This window comes from Nerophis ophidion, linkage group LG27, assembly GCF_033978795.1.
Source record: "Nerophis ophidion isolate RoL-2023_Sa linkage group LG27, RoL_Noph_v1.0, whole genome shotgun sequence".
Lineage (NCBI taxonomy): Eukaryota > Metazoa > Chordata > Actinopteri > Syngnathiformes > Syngnathidae > Nerophis > Nerophis ophidion.
In genome coordinates, this window is record NC_084637.1 from 13,725,478 (window position 1) to 13,747,721 (window position 22,244).

At 39.1% G+C, this 22,244-nt stretch overlaps 1 protein-coding gene across 1 annotated transcript in view; it reads left to right on the plus strand.

Moving 5' to 3' along the window:
- The window catches only part of LOC133544058 (neural cell adhesion molecule 2-like), a 744,172-nt gene that overhangs the window by 689,182 nt on the left and 32,746 nt on the right, over nucleotides 1–22,244 (plus strand). The window contains exon 16 of the mRNA XM_061889087.1: nucleotides 11,489–11,663. Coding sequence (XP_061745071.1) covers nucleotides 11,489–11,663 — 175 coding nt within the window. The remainder of the gene's footprint in view (nucleotides 1–11,488; nucleotides 11,664–22,244) is intronic.

The window sequence follows — 22,244 nt, forward strand, 5'->3', positions numbered from 1 at the left end:
GTTCTAAAAATAGCTCAAATAGCAGCACTTACCAGTGAGCTGCCTCTATTTTTTTAATTGTATTTATTTACTATCAAGCTGGTCCCGCTTTGCTCGATATTTTAAAATCTAAGAGACACAAAACTCAAATAGAATTTGAAAATCCAAGAAAATATTTTAAAGACTTGGTCTTCACTTGTTTAAATAAATTCATTTATTTTTTTACTTTACTTCTTATAACTTTCAGAAAGACAATTTTAGAGAAAAAATACAACCTTAAAAATGATTTTAGGATTTTTAAACACATATACCTTTTTACCTTTTAAAGCCCTTCCTCTTCTTTCCTGTCAATTTAAATCGATGTTCAAGTAAATTTATTTTTTTTATTGTAAAGAATAATAAATACATTTTAATGTAATTCTTCACTTTAGTTTCTGTTTTTTCGACGCAGCATATTTGTGAAGTATTTCTTCAAACTTATTATGATTAAAATTCCCAAAAAATATTCTGGCAAATTTAGAAAATCTGTAGAATCAAATGTAAATCTTATTTTTAAGTCTTTTGAATTTCTTTTAAAATTTTGGTTCTGGAAAATCTAAAAGAACTATTGATTTGTCTTTGTTAGAAATATAGCTTGTTCCAATTTGTTATATATTCTAACAAAGTGCAGATTGGATTTTAACCTATTTAAAACATGTCATCAAAATTCTAAAATTAATGTTAATCAGGAAAAATTACTAACGATGTTCCATTAATAATTTTTTTAATTTTTTCAAAAACATAGCTAGTTTTTATCCTTTTTTCGGTTGAATTTAGAATTTTAAAGAGTCGAAATTAAAGATAAACTATGTTTCAAAATTTAATTTTCTTTTTTTTCGTGTTTTCTCCTCTTTTAAACCGTTCAATTAAGTGTTTTTTTAATCATTTATTCTCTACAAAAAACCTTACGTAAAAGGAAAAAAAATGTACGACGGAATGACGGACAGAAATACCCATTTTATATATGTAGATTTATTTATTAAAGGTAAATTGAGCAAATTGGCAATTTCTGGCAATTATTTAAGTGTGTATCAAATTGGTAGCCCTTCGCATTAATCAGTAACCAAGAAGTAGCTGTTGGTTTCAAAAAGGTTGGTGACCTTTGCTCCAAAGCATTCACACATATGGTTTTCTATAGAGATGTCCGATAATGGCTTTTTTGCCGATATTCCGATATTGTCCAACTCTTAATTACCGATACCGATATATACAGTCGTGGAATTAACACACTATCATGCCTAATTTTGTCGTCATGCCCCGCTGGATGCACTAAACAATGTAACAATGTTTTCCAAAATAAATCAACTCAAGTTATGGAAAAAAATCCCAACATGGCACTGCCATTTTTATTATTGAAGTCACAAAGTGCATTATTTTTTTTTAACATGCCTCAAAACAGCAGCTTGGAATTTAGGACATGCTCTCCCTGGGAAGGGTTAGGGCAGGGGTCGGCAACCTAAAATGTTGAAAGAGCCATATTGGACCAAAAATACAAAAACAAATATGACTGAAGCCGGAAAAAAATAAAAGCCATATTACATACAGATAGTGTGTCATGAGATATAAATTGAATTAAGAGGACTTAAAGGAAACTAAATGAGCTCAAATATAGCTACAAATGAGGCATAATGATGCAATATGTACATACAGCTTGCCTAAATGGCATGTTAGCATCGATTAGCTTGCAGTCATGCACTGACCAAATATGTCTGATTATCACTCCACACAAGTCAATAACATCAACAAAACTCACCTTTGTGCATTCATGCCCAATGTTAGAAGTTTGGTCGAAGAAATGAGACCGAAAAAGAAGTGGCATAAAACAGTACTTAGAAAGTCGGAGAAAATTATACATGTAAACAAACTACGGTGAGTTCGAGGACCGCCAAAATTAGTAGGACAAAACAGTGCTCGTCAAATACGCGAATCAGTGAAGCTTGTTTAACACAAACAGTGTGCTTTATAACAATTAGGGAGGTTTGTGTCATGTTTGTCCTCCGACAGAAACTATATTGAAACAAAAAATATTTTTAATTTTTTCCCCCCTCATCTTTTTCCATTTTTCATAAATTTTTGAAAAAGCTCCAGTACTATATACGCGGTACTATACTAATACCGGTATACCGTACAACCCTATTAAGAAATCATGTAAGTATTCACAGCCTTTGCCATGAAGCTCAAAAGTGAGCTTGTTTCAAGTGATCTTCTTGTGATGTTCCTACAGCTTAATTAGAGTCCACCCGGGGTAAATGAAGTTGGTTGATCATGATTTGGAAGGACACACACCTGTCTATATATCGGATCCCAAATTTGACAATGCATGGCAGAGCCCAAACCAAGAATTAAGTCAAAGGAAGTGCCTGTAGACCTTAGAGACACGATTGAGGAAGAGTACAGAAAAATATCTGCTGCCTTGAAGATCCCAATGATCACAGTGACTTCTATTATTTGTAAATGAAAGTAGTTTGGAACCCCCAGGACTTTTCTATAGCTGGCTGGCCGTCTAAACTGAACGATCGGGGAAGAAAAGCTCTAATCAGGGAGGTGAGCAAGAACCTGATGGCCAATCTGTCAGAGCTAAAGCATTCATCTGTGGATAGAGGAGAACCTTCCAGAAGGACAACCTCTCTGCAGCAATCCACCAATAACAGCCTGCATTGCAGAGTGTCCAGACGGAAGCCAAAGTGCTTCTGGAAAAACTTTCAGACCATGAGAAACAAAATTCTCTGGTCTGATGGGACAACGATTGAACTCTTTGGGGTGGTTTGGAGGAAACCAGGAACCACTCATCACCAGGCCAATACCACCCCTACAGTGAAGCGTGGTGGTGGCAGCATCATGCTGTGGGGATGTTTTTCAGCAGCAGGACTTGGTAGACTACGCAGGATAGAGGGAAAGATGAATGCAGCAATGTACTGAGACATCCTGGATTAAAACCTGCTCTAAAGTACTCTTCAACTCAACAGGACAATGACCCTAAGAACACAGCCATTAGATCAAAGGAATTGCTTTAGGACAACTCTGTAAATGTCCCCGAGTGGCCCAGCCAGAACCCAGACTTGAATCCGATTGAAGATCTCGGAAGAGATCTAATAAATGGCTGCGCACCAACGCTTTCCATCCAACGTGATGGATCTTAAGAGGAGCTGCAAAGAGGATGGGCAAAACTTTCGAAATATTGGTGTGGCAAGCTTGTGGCATCGTATTTAAAAAAAACTTGACTGTAATTGCTGCCAAAGGTGCATCAACAAAGTACTGAGCAAATGTGATTCCTTACTTTTTTAGTTTTAATTCATTTGAGGACAAAATTAATGTATTCCATTTTGGAATAAGGCTATAACAAAACTAAATGTGGAAAAAATGAAGCGCCGGATGCGCTTTTAGTGGTTTAAATGTCGATTAAAACCATAATCGGTCACCTTTTGAATTACATGTTTATTTTTAAGTACAAACCCCATTTCCATATGAGTTGGGAAATTGTGTTAGATGTAAATATAAACAGAATACAATGATTTGCAAATCCTTTTCAACCCATATTCAATTGAATATGCTAAAAAGACAACATATTTGAAGTTAAAACAGATTAAAAAAACATTTTGTGCAAATAATCATTAACTTTACAATTTGATGCCAGCAACACGTGACAACAAAGTGGGGAAAGGTGGCAATAAATACTGATAAAGTTGAGAAATGCTCATCAAACACGTATTTGGAACATCCCACAGGTGTGCAGGCTAATTGGGAACAGGTGGGTGCCATGATTGGGTATAAAAGTAGCTTCCATGAAATGCTAAGTAATTCACAAACAAGGACGGGGTGAGGGTCACCAATTTGCAAACCACTTGTCGAACGGTTTTAGAACAACATTTCTCAACGAGCTATTGCAAGGAATTTAGGGATTTCACCATCTACGGTCCGTAAAATCATCAAAATGTTCAGAGAATCTGGAGAAATCACTGCACGTAAGCGATGATATTACGGACATTTGATCCGTCAGGCCGTACTGCATCAAAAACCGACATCAGTGTGTAAAGGATATCACCACATGGGCTCAGCAACATGTCATAAAACCACTGTCAGTAATTACAGTTGGTCGCTACATTTGTAAGTGCAGGTTAAAACTCTGCTATGTAAAATAAAACCCATTCATCAACAGCACCCAGGAAGGCCGCTGGCTTCACTGGGCCCGAGCTCATCTAAGATTGACTGATGCAAAGTGGAAAAGTCTTCTGTGGTCTGACGAGTCCACATTTAAAATTGTTTTTGGAAATATTTGACATCGTGTCATTCGGACCAAAGGGGAATCGAACCATCCAGACTGTTATCGACGCAAAGTTCAAAAGCCAGCATCTGTGATGGTATGGGGGTGCATTAGTGCCCAAGGCATGGGTAACTTACACATCTGTGAAGGCACCTTTAATGCTGAAAGGTACATACATGTTTTGGAACAACATATGCTGCCAGCTAAGCGCCATCTTTTTCATGGACGCCCCTGCTTATCTCAGCAAGACACTGCCAAGCCACATTCAGCACGTGTTACAACAGTGTGGCTTCGTGAAAAAAGAGTGCGGGTATTTTCCTGGCCCGTCTGCAGTCCAGACATGTCTCCCATCAAAAATGTGTGGTGCATTATGAAGTGTAAAATACGACAGCAAGATCCCGGACTGTTGAACGACTGAAGCTCTACATAAAACAAGAATGGGAAAGAATTCCACTTTCAAAGCTTCAACAATTAGTTTCCTCAGTTCCCAAACGTTTATTGTGTTGTTAAAAGAAGGTGATGTAACACAGTGGTGAACATGCCCTTTCCCAACTACTTTGGCACATGTTGCAGCCATTAAATTCGAAGTGAATTATTATTTGCAAAAAAAAAAAAAAAAAAGTTCATGAGTTTAAACATCAAATATCTTGTCTTTGTAGTGCATTCAATTGAATATGGTTTGAAAAGGATTCGCAAATCATTGTATTCCGTTTCTATTTACATCTAACACAATTTTCCCAACTCATATGGATACGGGGTTTGTAATAGTTTATTGAAGGCTGCAAACTGAATGTGCAATATCCTCACTGAATGACGACGTGTGCTCGACCTCGGACCAACTGCACTGAGTGACAAAACAAACACGCTCACATAACCACTGCGCTTGTTGCGACCACAAACTCTTGCATTTGAACTTTTATACATTTACATTATTTATATGCTGAATACATGAATACAAAATAATCGTCACAGTTGGCCAATTATTTCATAAATATACGGGACAATGTGCATCCCTTGACAGCTCGATACGGAACGTTTCTAAATACAGGATGATTTTGTTTTTCAAGGAACAGTTGGCAACCCTTTTTACTTAATATGCAACACAAGTCATTTCAAGCATTTTGATTAAATTTTAATTGTGGCTTAACGGTGGTCTTCAAAAACTGTAAGCCATATAATCACCACAATTATAACAAATTACACACTGTGTCTCACTTGGCATGTAATAAGTTAATATCACATATTAATTTCACATTTGACTGATTGGACTTTTACATAAAGGTCTAATTTCATGAGTTTCACCTAAATAATGGAAATGACTGAGTAAAAACGTGGTTGCGGGGCAAACATTCAGCTTTTCTACCGACTACAATTGAACATTTACTCGTTGAAAATCAGGACTACTGTGGCAACTTGGTGCGAGTTTTAAACCACATACTTAGTCACTGTTTGTACACTTCCCTGTAGTGTACTGAAGTGAGTACTGCCCACATTGGAGCCTCGTCTTGCTCATCTAAATGAGAAGGTATTCGCTTCAATGACACAGGCAACAGCATTCACATGCTAGGCCAGGGGTCGACTACACAAAATGTTAAAAGAGTCATATTGGACCAAAAATTAAAAAAAATACAAATCTGTCTGGAGCCGCAAAAAGTTAAAAGCCTTATAATGAAGACAACACATAGCTATATTAGGCCACTATCAAAGGCTTACGTAAATCTTCGTTGACAGAAAAGTTGTATTATAATTTTCATTCTACACATTTTTGCAACATTGGAAATCATTGGTAAAATGGAGGCTTCTCACAGGATGAGATAACTTCTGGAAATGACTGGCTCAGAATGGCCGAAGGTATATATGTGTGTGTCCAAGTTTAAAGAAAAGGCAGTCTGTCTTCTTCTAATGGATTTTTTACAATCTGTGCAAGCTGGGTAAAGTTAGCTGTGGTCTGGAACAACATGGCACACAAAGAACTATCAGAAATGCAGCCAATATTACATACAGATAATGTGTCATGAGACATGCAAATATAAATTAAATACACAGAGGACATACGTCAAGGAAATGAAATGAGCTCAAATGAGGCATAAAGATGCTATACGTACATACACCTAACCTAAATAGCTTGCAGTCATGGATTGACCAAATATGCCTGATTAGCACTCCAGCAAATCAATAACATCAACAAAGCTCACCTTGCTGCATTCACGCACAGTATAAAACTTTTGATGGACAAAATGAGACAAAGGAGTGGCATAAAACATGTCTTACTGTGGCAGCATCGGAGAAAGTTGTACATGTAAACAAACTACGATGAGTTCAAGGATGGCTGAAATTAGTAGGACAAAACAGTGTTTGCCAAATACTCATCAGTGAAGCGTGTATATTAGGGGTGTGGGAAAAAAAATTATTTCGAATACGAATCGCGATTCTCACGTTGTGCGATTCAGTATCGATTCTCTTTTTTTTTTTTAATCGATTTTTTGGGGGGAGGGGGGCATTTTTTTAAATCAATCCAACAAAACACTACACAGCAATACCATAACAATGCAATCCAATTCCAAAACCAAGCCTGATCCAGCAACACTCAGAACTGCAATAAACAGAGCAATTGAAAGGAGACACAAACACGACACAAAACAAACCAGAAGTAGTGAAACAAAAATGAATATTATCAACAACAGTATAAATATTAGTAATAATTTCAGCATAGAAGTGATTAAAAATCCCTCATTGACATTATCATTAGACATTTATAAAAATAAAGAACAATAGTGTCACAGTGGCTTACACTTGCATCGCATCTCACAAGCTTGACAACACTGTGTCCAATATTTTCACAAAGATAAAATAAGTTGTATTTTTCGTTTGTTTAATAGTTAAAACAAATTAACATGATTGCAATCAGTTGATAAAACATTGTCCTTTACAATTATAAAAGCTTTTTTTTTTTTAAATCTACTACTCTGCTAGCATGTCAGCAGACTGGGGTGGATCCTGCTGAAATCCAATGTATTGAATGAATACAGAATCGTTTTGAATCGGAAAAATACCGTTTTTGAATCGAGAATTGCGTTGAATCGAAAAAATCCATATATAATCGAATCGCGACGCCAATAATTGATATTGAATCAAATCGTGGGACACCCAAAGATTCGCAGCCCTAATGTATAATTTAAACAGTGGGATTTATTACAATTAGGGAGTTTTGTGTCATGTTTGTTCTCCAAAAAATATATTAAAATAAAAAAATATGTATATTTGTTCATCATTCACACACAGTATAAAACATTTGATGGACAAAATGAGACAAAGGAGTGGTATAAAACATGTCTTACTGTGGCAGCATCGGAGAAAGTTGTACATGTAAACAAACTACGATGAGTTCAAGGATGGCTGAAATTAGTAAGACAAAACGGCGCTTGCCAAATACTCTCATCAGTGAAGCATGTATAATGTAAACAGTGGGGTTTATAACAATTAGGAAGGTTTGTGTCATGTTTGTTCTCCTACAGAAAATATATTAAAACAATTTTTATTTATTTTTTTCATATTTTTCGATTTTCACACGTTTCTGAAAGAGGACCAAAGAGTCACTAGGGCAGCGCTAAAGAGCCCCCTACACCGAAAAATGTACAATTGATATACGTGGTCAGTATTGGCTGAGGATCGGTTTTGAGGGTATCTGACCCCTGTGCTAGGCGGTGAGTTATTACCTGTTGTATTTACGGCAGATGACATGCTACTGTTACTGATGATGGGATGAGGTCGACACGAGTCAAAAAGGCGACATTCATTTATAGGCCTACTGAAATTAGATTTTTTTTTTTTTAAACGGGATAGCAGGTCCATTCTATGTGTCATACTTGATCATTTCGCGATATTGCCATATTTTTGCTGTAAGTATTTAGTAGAGAACATCGACGATAAAGTTTGCAACTTTTGGTCGCTAATAAAAAAGCCTTGCCTATACCGGAAGTAGCAGACGATGAGGTCACCGGTGTGAAAGCTCCTCACATCCTCACATTGTTTATAATGTGAGCTATTCGGACCGAAAAAGCGACAATTTCCCCATTAATTTGAGCGAGGATGAACGATTCGTTGATAAGGAAATTTAGAGTGAAGGACTAGAAAAAAAGATAAAAATAAAAATTAAAGTTAAAAAAAATAAAAAGGCGATTGCATTGGGACAGATTCAGATGTTTTTAGACACATTTACTAGCATTATTCTGGGAAATCCCTTATCTTTCTATTGTGTCGCTAGTGTTTTAGTGAGTTAAATAGTACCTGATTGTCGGAGGGGTGTGTCCACCGGTGTGTTGACGCCAGCCTATGAGAGAAGTCACGAAGTTGCAGCAGGACAGAAGCTCCGCTGATCTCCGGTAAGAGGCGACTTTTTACCACAATTTTCTCACCGAAACCTGCCGGTTGACAAGTGGTCGGGATCCATGTTCGCTTGACCGCTCTAATCCATAGTAAAGCGATTAGAATTGTAACTTATGCGAATTATCATGACCATACCAATGCTCTGTTCATTAAATTAAAAACATTAAAACTGCACGATCTTGTTGACCACAATACTACTATTATGGCTTTCAAAGCTCATAACCACATGCTGCCTGGGTGTTTACAAGTGAGATTTAAACCCAGAGAGAATCCCTATGACCTCAGAGGTTCAGCTTTCTTTCAGAAAGCAAAAATAAGAACAAGCTTAAAAAGTAGATGTGTTTCTGTTAGAGGAGTTCAACTGTGGAACAGCTTGGATGATTCCTTAAATTGTTCCAGTTCCATTCACACATTTAAAAAACACTTTAAGACCAATGTCCTGAAAAAATATATCACTCTTGAATTAACATTGTAGTTAATACTATGATTAATGTTAATTAAAAATTAAACATGAGATATAATTAATAATAGAAGTGCAATTGTTTGTATATATTGTATATATAATTAGTGCAAATGTCTATATGTACACAGAGATATTTCACATGCCTGTACTGCGTATAAAATTGAACTACGTTCATGTTGTTTATAATGTGTATTTATAATAAGTTGTGCAAAGGACTTTTTATAACTTTCGGAAGTTTATTTTGTACTTGAAATTGTTTATAGGGTTAGGCGCAATAAGTGTTTAACTTCAGCCTAAACCCTTTCGGTCTGTAACATTTTTTATTTTCAATCTATGAATGTACAACTTTTTATTTTCAATCTATGAATGTACAACTGTTTTTTTTTGCTTTGTTGACCATTGACCGAAGAACAATAAACTTGAAACTTGAATTTTAAACAAGGAAACACCGTGTGTTTGTGTGGCTAAAGGCTAAAGATTCCCACTTCCATCTTTCTACTTTGACTTCTCCATTATGAATTGAACGAATTGCAAAAGATTCAGCAACACAGATGTCCAAAATACTGTGTAATTATGCGATGGAAAGATGACTTTTAGCCGTAAGTGGTGCTGGGCTAATATGTCCCCTCCAACCAATAATGTCACAAACACGCGTCATCATTCCGCGACGTTTTCAACAAGAAACTCCGCGGGAAATTTAAAATTGTAATTTAGTAAACTAAACCGGCCCTATTGGCATGTGTTGCAATGTTAATATTTCATCATTGATATATAAACTATCAGACTGCGTGGTCGGTAGTAGTGGGTTTCTGTAGGCCTTTATGGTTGTTGCCTGCTGTGTGTTGAAATGTTTCAGCGTGTTACTCGTATGTCCTCCTCTTGATGAAGTAGCAATCTTGCAGTTATTACAAGTCGCGCTGTTGCAATCATTAATCGGAAAATGTAGTCAACCCAAGAGCGTTTGTTTTGCCCTAGTGCCGCCATTTTGCTTTCTGTAGCCCGCAAACTTTTTTGAGGGGGCTGTGGGAATCACTAATAAGCCGGAGTTCTTTTGGATGAAATAGTCATGTCGGTTGAACGATTTGCCATGGCTTCTATAATGTACCTTTTTTACTCACTATTTCGCCTTCCGCCCGATTGTAGCTGAGATAGGCGCCAGCGCCCCCCGCAACCCCAAAAGGGAATAAGCGGTAGAAAAATGGATGGATGGATGGATTTTTCCGAGCTTGTGGCTCAACATTAACCCATCCATCCATCCATTTTCTACCGCTTGTCCCTTACGGGGTCGCGGGGGGCGCTGGCGCCTATCTCAGCTACAATCGGGCGGAAGGCGGGGTACACCCTGGACAAGTCGCCACCTCATCGCAGGGCCAACACAGATAGATAGACAACATTCACACTCACATTCACACACTAGGGCCAATTTAGTGTTGCCAATCAACCTATCCCCAGGTGCATGTCTTTGGACATTAACATTAACCAAGATAACCAAATTTCCCCAAATTTTCAAATTTCAATGTGTGCACATTAATCACGCGTCAGAAAAAATTGTGCCATTAAAGCAGGGGTCGGGAACCTTTTTGGCCGAGAGAGCCATGAAAGCCAAATATTTTAAAATGTATTTCCGTGAGAGCCATATCATATTTTTAACACTGAATACAATTAAATGCATGCATTTGTAAGTAAGACTAACATTTTTAGAGAATAATAAGTCTTTTATTCTTTTTAATAACTTGGTTATTGGGGCGGTACGTCTTGGATGGTAGAGCGGCCGTGCCAGCAACTTGAGGGTTCCAGGTTCAATCGCCGCTTCCGCCATCCTAGTCACTGCCGTTGTGTCCTTGGGCAAGACACTTTTCCCACCTGCTCCCAGTGCCACCCACATTGGTTTAAATGTAACTTAGATATTGGGTTTCACTATGTTAAGCGCTTTGAGTCACTAGAGAAAAAGTGCTATATATACTGGATATAATTCACTTAACAATATAATTCACTTATTCTAAAGCTAACCAATAATAAATATAATACTTTTTACCATTAATGCGACTTCTTGAACAGGTGCGATAGAAATTAGATGGTTGGATTAAAATGCATGAGAATGTCTTATCTTTTGAACGTTATTTTTAACACTGTGATTATCAGTGGAATTATTCATTACTTATGTTAAGCAATGCCAGCTAAGATTTATCAGAGAGCCAGATGCAGTCATCAAAAGAGCCACATCTGGCTCACGAGCCATAGGTTCCCTACCCCTGCATTAAAGGAAATGATTGCATTAACTGAGGCAACAGTAATCATAGCGTTAAAAATTTCAAAATGGTGATGAATCCTCACACTCTTAAATTTTGTTTACCTTCCAGGACAAAGAAGAGCAGTGGATGACCAAGTTGGTCCCAGGCTCCAATGATTTTGCAACGCTGCAACCGCTCCAGTGGAACACGAGATACGAAGTGGAGATCACAGCCCGCAACGTCAAGGGCCTGTCGGAGCCCACCTTCTATCAGTTCTTCATGCCTCAGAAACCTGACATCACAGGTAAACGCGCTGCTATGTTGTGGGGTTTTGGCTCGAAGGCGTGGAAATGTTGGGGGGGGGGGCCTCGTGTTTTACACGTAGCAACTCAGGACGTGTAATATTTCCCATTCCCAAGTCCTCCAGCTAGTTCGGGGCAACATGCATACAAATGCGCACATGTATGCAGAAATGGATACGGACCCTTTGATGTATGCACCATGTGGTGCTTTGAAGTAAGTCTTGTACGCTCACATACACACACGCACAGAAATGTGTATTGTTGAATAAAAATGTACAAACCCCCGTTTCCATATGAGTTGGGAAATTGTGTTAGATGTAAAAATAAACGGAATACAATGATTTGCAAATCCTTTTCAACCCATATTCAATTGAGTGCACTACAAAGATAAAATATTTGATGTTCAAACTCATAAACTTTATTTTTTTTGCAAATAATAATTAACTTGGAATTTCATGGCTGCAACACGTGCCAAAGTAGTTGGGAAAGGGCACCACTGTGTTACATCACCTTTTTTTTTTAACAACACTCAATAAACGTTTGGGAACTGAGGAGAGGAGACTAATTGTTGAAGCTTTGAAAGTGGAATTCTTTCCCATCCATCCATCCATCCATCCATTTTTCCACCGCTTGTCTCTTTTGGGGTCGCGGTCACTTATCCACTTTGCATCAGTACATCTTAGATGATCTCGGGCCCAAAGAAGCCGGCGGCGTTTCTGGATGTTGTTGATAAATGGCTTTCGCTTTGCATAGTAGAGATTTAACTTGCACTTATAGATGTAGCGACCAACTGTATTTAGTGAAAGTGGTTTTCTGAAGTGTCCCTGAGCCCATGTGGTGATATCCTTTAGAGGTTTTTGACACAGTGCCGTCTAAGGGATCGAAGGTCACGGTCGTTCAATGTTGGTTTACGGCCATGCCGCTTACGTGGAGTGATTTCTACAGATTCTGAACCTTTTGATGAAATTATGGACCGTAGATGTTGAAATCCCTAAATTTCTTGCAATTGCACTTTGAGAAACGTTGTTCTTAAACTGTTTGACTATTTGCTCACGCAGTTGTGGACAAAGGGGTGTACCTCGCCCTATCCTTTCTTGTGAAGGACTGAGTATTTTTTTGGAAAGCTGTTTTCATACCCAATCATGGCACCCACCTGTTCCCAATTAGCCTGCACACCTGTGGGATGTTCCAAATAAGTGTTTGACGAGCATTCCTCAACTTTGTCAGTATTTATTGCCACCTTTCCCAACTTCTTTGTCATGAGTTGCTGGCATCAAATTCTAAAGTTAATGATTATTTGCACCCACAAAAAATGTTTGTCAGTTTGAACATCAAATATGTTGTCTTTGTAGCATATTCAACTGAATATGGGTTGAAAATGATTTGCAAATAATTGTATTCCGTTTATATTTACATCTAACACAATTTCCCAACTCATATGGTTTGTAATTCCATTATTCCACCCATGTGAGCTTCCCCCCCTTTGTCTCCCGTCCACAGAGGCTTGTTTTCACCTCTTGGAGTCTGTTACTGCGTTTTATTTGAGGTGGTTTGGATCCAGCCAGCATTTTTCTGTTTGGACTAAATGGCCGCGAGTGTGTGCGCCGCCTCACAAGCAGAACAGAGGACCGGGGGAAGCGCCAGGCTTTAGGCGGGTCTTCGATTGACTGTCGTCTCTCGTTAGGTGCATTGTGGGAAAGGCCCGGCAGCGAAGGGGGAGATGGGGAGAGAATGCTTTCTTCCTAATGTGAACATCAGACAAACAGTAACCTAGGGTGAATGTCTGCGCTAAGTAGGCAATAAAAGATACACGGAGTAAGGAGACGGACTCCGTGGTCGCCTGTCTCTTCTGCAATTACCGCCTCTTCAGAAATGGTTCTGATGCAAGCGTGTGGTTGGCATATAAAGTTGCCTTCAAACGCCTCAACTGTTGAAGAAATGTAATTACTGATACATTCTGTTCATAACTTTTATGAACAGAATTTCTAGGCGCAATCAGTCAGTGGTTGCAGGATTAGGTCTCTGCTCTTTGCTCTTTGATCTGGCCAGGATCGTCAGCTCTCGCTTGATCGGTTCGCAGGCGAGTTTTAAGCGACTGTGATCAGAATCATCACGTCCGAGTCCATGGTTCTCGCCCAGAAAAAGGATGGAATGCCATCTTTGGGTTGGGGAGGAGACCCTGCCCCCATGCGGTACCTCGGAGTCTTGTTCACAAGTGGGGGAAGAGTGGATCGTGACCTCGACAAGCGAATTGGTGCGGCATTTTCAGTAATGCGGACGCTGTATCGATCCGTTGTGGTGAAGAAGGAGCTGAGCCGGAAGGCAATGTTCTCAATTTACCGGTCGATCTACATTCACACTCTCATCACTCCAGAGAAGTCGTCACCACTGCTCTAGAGTCCAGTAGTGACATGCTTTACACCAGCTGGTCGGCCATGGAAACCCATTCTATGAAGCTCTCTGCGTACTGTACGTGGGCTATTTGGAAGTTTACATGCAGTTTGGAGCTCTGTAGCAACTGACTGTGGACTAAGGACCAATATGGAAACAAGCTTTTTTGGCTTTTTGTACCATCCATTTGCCTTTTTAAAGCATTACATGGATTCAGTTCTTTAAGATGTCAAACCTCTCAATCAATGACTGTGCAGAAAGTCTTTGCACTTTGCATTTCAGCATCCGCTGACCGCTCTCTGTCAGTTTATGTGGCCTACCACTTGGTGGCTGAGTTGCTGTTGTTCCCAAACTCTTTCATTTTCTTATAATAAAGTCGACAGTTGACTTTGGAATATTTAGAAGTTAGGACATTTCACGACTGGATTTGTTGCACTGGTGGCATCCTGTGACAGTTCCACTCTGGAAATCACTGAGAGCGGCCCATTCTTTCACAAATGTTTCTAGAAACAGTCTCCATGCCTAAATGCTTGATTTTATACACCTGTGGCCGGGCCAAGTGATTAGGACACCTGATTCTCTTCATTTGGATGGGTGGCCAAATACTTATGGCAATATAGTGTATATATAAAATATAAATATTTATACTGTTCGGAAGTTAGTGTACTTTTATAGATATGAAATATATATATGTGCAATGTAATTGAATAAACATGTTAGTACCAACCCCGTTTTTTAATATGAGTTTGGAAATTGTGTTAGATGTAAATCATTTTCAACCCATATTCAGTTGAATATTCTACAAAGACAACATAATTGATGTTCAAACCGATAAACATTTTTTTTTTTTTTTGCAAATAATCATTAACTTTAGAATTTGATGCCAGCAACACGTGACAAAGAAGTTGGGAAGGTGGCAATAAATACTGATAAAGTTGAGGAATGCTCATCAAAAACTTGTTTGGAAAATCCCACAGGTGTGCAGGCTAATTGGGAACAGGTGGGTGCCATGATTGGGTATAAAAACAGCTTTGTAAAAAAAGAGTGCGGGTACTTTCCTGGCCCGCATGCAGTCTAGACCTCTCTTCCATCGAAAATGTTTGGCGCGTTATGAAGCGTAAAATACGAGAGCGGAGACCCCGGACTGTTGAACGACTGAAGTGCTTCATAAAACAAGAATGGGAAAGAATTCCACTTTCAAAGCTTCGACAATTAGTTTCCTCAGTTCCCAAACATTTATTGAGTGTTGTTAAAAGAAAAGGTGATGTAACACAGTGGTGAACATGCCCTTTCCCAACTACTTTGGCACGTGAAATTCTAAGTTAATTATTATTTGCAAAAAATGAGTTTGAACATCAAATATCTTGTCTTTGTAGTGCATTCAATTGAAAGCACTACAAAAGGATTTACAAATCATTGTATTCTGTTTATATTTACATCTAACACAATTTCCCAAACGAGGTTTGCAAGTTTGATATCTAAAATCACTACACTGATTTTAGTGTTTGTTTTATAACTATTTATTACAACTATGTGTGTTGTCCCAGCGTGATCTATGATCACGTTTACTTAACTGTTATTCTCACGTAATCTGTGATCGCATTGCTTTAAGTATTAATTTAATACTAAATTGAAGAGGGAAGTTTGCCAAACAGGAAAGAATACGATACACCCAGCAATAAAGCCATATTTATGATCGCAAATATGCTTTTGATATCACACACACAAACGCTTACACTAGCACCCACATTGCGACGCTTTCTTCGCCACACAACAGAGTTTTGATTGTGACGTAACAACAATATAACATTGATTAAAGGGGAACATCATCACCAGACCTATGTAAGAGTCAATATATACCTTGATGTTGCAGAAAAAAAGACCATATGTTTTTTTAACCGATTTCCGAACTCTAAAAGGGTGAATTTGGCGATTGAAATGCCTTTCAATTGTTCGCTGTCGGAGCGACACCCGTGACGTCACAACATGAAGCGACCCGCCATTTTCTCAAACACATTACACAAACCAAGTTAAATCAGCTCTATTATTTTCCGTTTTTTCGACTGTTTTCCGTACCTTGGAGACATCATGCCTTGTCGGTGTGTTGTCGGAGGGTGTAACAACACGATCAGGGACGGATTCAAGTTGCAACATTGGCCAAAAGATGCGAAAGTCCCTCGTTTGTTCTGCACACTTTACCGACGACAGCTATGCTACGACAGAGATGGCACACAGATGTGTGGATATCCTGCGACACTCAAAGCAGATGCATTTCCAACGATAAAGTCAACGAAATCACAAAGGTGAGTTTTGTTGATGTTATTGACTTATGTGCTAATTATGTGCTAATCAGACATATTTGGTCAAGGCATGACTGCAAGCTAATCGATGCTAACATGCTATTTAGGCTAGCTGTATGTACATATGGCATCATTATGCCTCATTAATGCCAAACAAACACATACCAATCGTTGGTTAGAAGGTGATCGCCAAATTCGGCATCGCTTCCTCCCGTGCCGCTGTCTGTCGTGATATGGCGCAATAGCTTCAGTTTTTTCTTCAATTTCGTTTTCGCTATCTGCCTCCACATTCCAATCATCCGTTTCAATACATGCGTAATCTGTTGAATCGCTTGCGCCGCTGAAATCCGAGTCCTAATCCCAGCTACTATGCTATACCTTTCTGTGCTGTCCGCCATGTTTGTTTCTGTGGCAGTGACGTCACAGGACAATAGACGGGTGGATATAACGATGGTTGAAATCAGGCATTTTGAAGCCATTTTTCAGGATATTGCGTGATGGGTAAAATTTTGAGAAAAACTTCGAAAAATAAAATAAGCCACTGGGAACTGATTTTTTGTTTTGTTTTAACCCTTCAGAAATTGTGATAATATTCACCTTTAAAGCAGTGGTCCCCAACCTTTTTGTATCCGCGGACCAGTCAACGCTTAATAATTTGTCCCGCGGCCCGGTAGGGGGGGGGATTCTTTTATTTATTTTTTATTTTTTTATTTTTTCTTTGCCATGTAAAAGGGACGTTTTTGTCATGAAAAATGGGAGGTTTTTGTGGTTGGTGCACTAATTGTAAGTGTATATTGTGTTTTTTATGTTGATTTAATAAAAAAAAAATAGATTTTTTTTTTTTTTTTTTTTTATAAAAATTAATTAAAAAATTCTTCTGCGGCCCGGTACCAATTGGGCCACGGACCGTACCGGGCCGCGGATCGGTACCGGGCCGCGGCCCGGTGGTTGGGGACCACTGCTCTAAAGCAAGTCTGAACAACAACACATAATTTCAACTACTTCAACTTTAACAACATCAGATCTTCGTGAAAATGCAAAATGAAGTATAAACGATAAAACGTCGAATATTAAGAGTATGTAAAAGTTCTACTTTTAATCAAGCAGAAATATCCATCCATTTCTACCGCTTGCCCTTTGGGGGTTGCGGGGGGGGGGGGGGGGGGGGGCTGGAGCCTATCTCAGCAGCATTCGGGCGGAAGGGGGGTACATCCTGGACAAGTCGCCACCCCATCACAGGGCCAACACATACAGACAACATTCACACTCACATTCACACACGAGGGCCAATTTAGTGTTGCCAATCAACCTATCCCCAGGTGCATGTCTTTGGAGGTGGGAGAACATGCGCAAAGTCACGGGTAGAACATGCGCAAACTCCACACAGAAAGATCCTTAGTCCAGGATTGAACCCAGGACTACTCCGGACCTTCGTATTGTGAGGCATATGCACAAACCCCTGGTCCACCGTGCTGCCCCATCAGAAATATCAAGGAGCTAGAGTGTGCCAAAAATGCAGAAGTGTGGAGAGAGTGTTTCGCACATCAGTCGTCATGCATTGTAATGGATTTATAAATGTGTAATTTTAAATAATATATAAGGCTTCAAATGTTTTATAATGTCCACAATGTTCAATAAGCAGGAGGTGAGTTATGTGCCACCATGTGTTGACTTTATTTGTTGGTTATAGTTAATTTATACCATGAGTGGGTACCAATTTATGTGTGTCTCAAAAATGTAATTAAGACACTATAAAGCATCCTCGTGGATCTGGCAATGAAGTCATTTAAAAAAAAAAAAAAAAATTCAGAAATCATTTTGGAAGGCTTCACTTGTCTCCTGTGAGTACACACGTACTTTCCTGGAAGTGATGCTAGAATATTAAAAATGAGTGACTGTTTTTTTTTTTTTTTTTTTTATGGCTGCCTATTACAGTAAACTCCTCCATAAATTCTCCAAAATCGTTGTCTTTAGTGACCAAGTGCAAAAAAAACAGACCACTCCAGCCGTGGGAAACACAAACAGCTGCTTCAGCAAACATGAAATAACATTTTTTTTAATATCACCACAAACAAAATACAATCAAGTGAAGAACAGTCACAAATCAGAACAGTTCAGTTCACGTCGCCACGGTAATAAAGATGTGATGTTTGCGAACAAGTCAATTCTTTTCAATGTGTCTTTTATGGGAGAGCCGATTCACAGTTGCTAGCTGTTCATTTGCGAGCCATTTTTTCTACACACTACGCAGGCATGTCTAAATGGGCTGAAAAAGGAGTCCGAGTCAAAAGATAAATAGCAGCCTTTGGTTTTACTTTTCTTGTTTATTGTTCTGCTGTGGATTTTTAAAGCGGTCCAAGTGTATATACATCCATCCATTTTCTACCTCTTGTCCATTTCGGAGTGGCGCGGGGGGTGCTAGAGCACCCCCCGTGTATTTATGTATGTATGTATGTATATATGTGTATATATGTATATACATATATTTATATATGTGTATATATGTATATACATATGTGTGTATATGTATATATATATGTGTGTGTGTGTATGTACATAACATGTGTATATGTATGTATATGTGTATATATATATATATGTATATATACATATATATGTGTGTGTGTATGTATGTATGTATGTATATATGTGTGTGTTTATGTATGTATGTATATATATGTCTGTTTGTGTATGTATGTATATAAATGTCTGTATATACATATGTATATTTGTATATATATATACATATATACATATATATATATACATATATATATATATATATGTGTGTATGTATGTGTGTGTATATGTGTGTGTATATATGCAAATGTGTATATATATATATATATATATATATATATATATATATATATGTATATATACAGTATATGTATATGTGTGTTTATGTATATATATATATATATATATGTATGTGGGTATATGTATATGTGTGTATCTATATATGTATATGTGTGTATATATATGAGTCATATATGTGTATATATGTATATATACATACTGTATATAACATGTATATGTGTAAATGTTTATGTGTGTGTATGTATATATATATATATATATATATATATACTGTATATATATGTATATGTGTGTACATACATATATATATATATATATATATATATATATATATATACACACATGTATATGTGTATATAAAAGTTACGGCTCTTTGAGCCATAAACCCCATCTTTACACAGCATAAACAGGAACAGTGAACCCTGGTCTTTGGAACACGTCGATGGAAAAGGAAGCCGAGGACATATGTTTTGCATTTTTTCTTAGTTTTGTCTTTTTCTTACTTCCAAAACTCGCTGAACTGTACTACTCTGGTGTTTCAGAGAATTGTGTCAAGAGTTCCTAGGGGGAAAGCCGCCGTGGAAGTTCTAAGAGGCTCTTTTATCCGGGAGTGCTGGCAGGGAAGGTTGCATTCAACACAAAGATCAGACTTGATAACACGTCATATAAGAGCTTATGTTCTTATGTTTTAATACTATCTTTTTCCTTAAGTGTTTCCTTGAGTGCTCTCCAGTCTCATCAGGCACGCTGCTTCCTGCTTAAATCTAGGCCACGAGGAGAAGCTTGTCTCTCCTGCGCTTAATGATCCTCCTAAAAGCTCTGAAGGCAACTTCGGTTTCCTCAGAATGTCCTCCGTCACATTCTCAAACAGTCTTGTTTGTCCCTCCGACCGCCAGCACCTGTTACCTCCCTGATCAATTAATGGCTATTCGGTCATCAATAATGGACGTCCTCCTAGTCCCAAACGAGGGACCGTCAATCTACAGCCGGGCTTAATGAGTCTGTGCCGTCGCAGGGAGACAGATATGAATGTGTTTGGATACCTGGGAATTGACAGACGTGGCTAATGGCGCTATATTTTACTAAGTAATCAGGAGTTTCAGTCAGTTTACGGGTTAATAGAGCATGGAAATCAAAATTAATGTGCAAGGTGTTTTAGGAATTAGCGAATGTGGGAAAACTCACTCAACCAATTAGTGTGGGGCCTCTGGGGAGAAGGGAAGACAAATAAGCGTGCAGGGATAAAGATTCTACAAAGATCCTATTCAGACTTGTGTTTTTATTGTAGCCTCTAGGGTTGTACGGTTTACCGGTATTAGTATAGTATTGCAATACTAATGAGTCATTTTTTGTACGATACCGTCTCTGAAACAGCGCCCGCCCGCTAAAAAGTCACGTCATGCCATTGCTGGTTTTACGAGCAGACGAGCATGTTCGGCGGCACACAATCACGGAGTACTTACAAGCAGACAAAATGTGTAGCCAAGTGTGAAGCGACCGGAATGAGAATCAGCACCTCCAAGTCCGAGTCCATGGTTCTCGCCCGGAAAAGGGTGGAATGCCATCTCCGGGTTGGGGAGGAGACCCTGCCCCAAGTGGAGGAGTTAAAGTACCTAGGAGCCTTGTTCACTAGTGGGGGAAGAGTGGATCGTGAGATCGGCAGGCGGATTGGTGCGGCGTCTTCAGTAATGCGGACGTTGTACCGATCGGTTGTGGTGAAGAAGGAGCTGAGCCGGAAGGCAAAGCTCTCAATTTACCGGTCGATCTACGTTCCCATCCTCCCCTATGGTCATGAGCTTTGGGTCATGACCGAAAGGATAAGATCACGGGTACAAGCGGCCAAAATGAGTTTCCCCCGCCGTGTGGCGGGGCTCTTCTTTAGAGATAGGGTGAGAAGCTCTGCCATCCGGGAGGAACTCAAAGTAAAGCCACTGCTCCTCCACATCGAGAGGAGCCAGATGAGGTGGTTCGGGCATCTGGTCAGGATGCCACCCGAACGCCTCCCTAGGGAGGTGTTTAGGGCACGTCCAACCGGTAGGAGGCCACAGGGAAGACTCAGGACACGTTGGGAAGACTATGTCTCCCGGCTGGCCTGGGAAAGCCTCAGGATCCCCCGGGAAGAGCTAGACGAAGTGGCTCGGGAGAGGGAAGTCTGGGTTTCCCTGCTTAGGCTGTTGCCCCAGCGACCCGACCTCGGATAAGCGGAAGAAGATGGATGGATGGATGGAAAATGTGTAGACAGAAAATGGAAAACAGATGCATTTTGGTGTAAAAACTAACGATAAAGGTGAAGTTATAAAACTGAAACGGTTGTGATCCGGTTCCCGGATCAGATCTTTAGTCTATGTTTGAGTCCCTTTTTGTGTTTTGATTATTTTTTGGAGTCTTCCGATCCCTTTGTTTGAACACTTCCTTGTTTGTATTTGTCACCATGGCGACTTCATTTACTCCACCTGCACTTACTTTCTGATGCACACCTGTTTTTGATTATTGTTTTACCTTAGTTATGTCTGGATGTTTTGTTTGCTCCATGCAACAGTTACGTTTGGTATTCCTGTTTTGTATTTACCTTGCTAAGTCCTGTCTTAGCTTCCGCACGCTCGGCACGCGCTACTTTGGACACTTTGAACTCGACTCTTGCTACCATTAGCATTTAGCTTCCCGTGCGTAGGCAAGCCTTTTCTTTGCCTTTTGTCAAGTGTTATTTTGTCATTTTTATATTAAAAAAAAGTTCTTACCTGCTATCACGCTTAGTCCGGGTCCTGTAGCATCCTGGGGTGGCAACTTCGCACATCAAAATGCGTCCAAAACGTAACAGAAACACTCCCAGGAAGAGGTGCTTTAAGACATGGCTAGCTAGCTAGCGGCTAACGTTCATCCACCGCCGGCAGTGTTTTAGCTACTTCTAAATCACTAATCATCGCCTCCATGGCGACGAATAAAATACATTTCTCACAAGTATCATCCCTGCAGGAAGAGGAATAGCTAAACATGCTTCACTACAGACCGTAGCTCACCGGCAATAATGTAATGATATCAACTACTACTATGATTACGTCGATATTTTTTGGG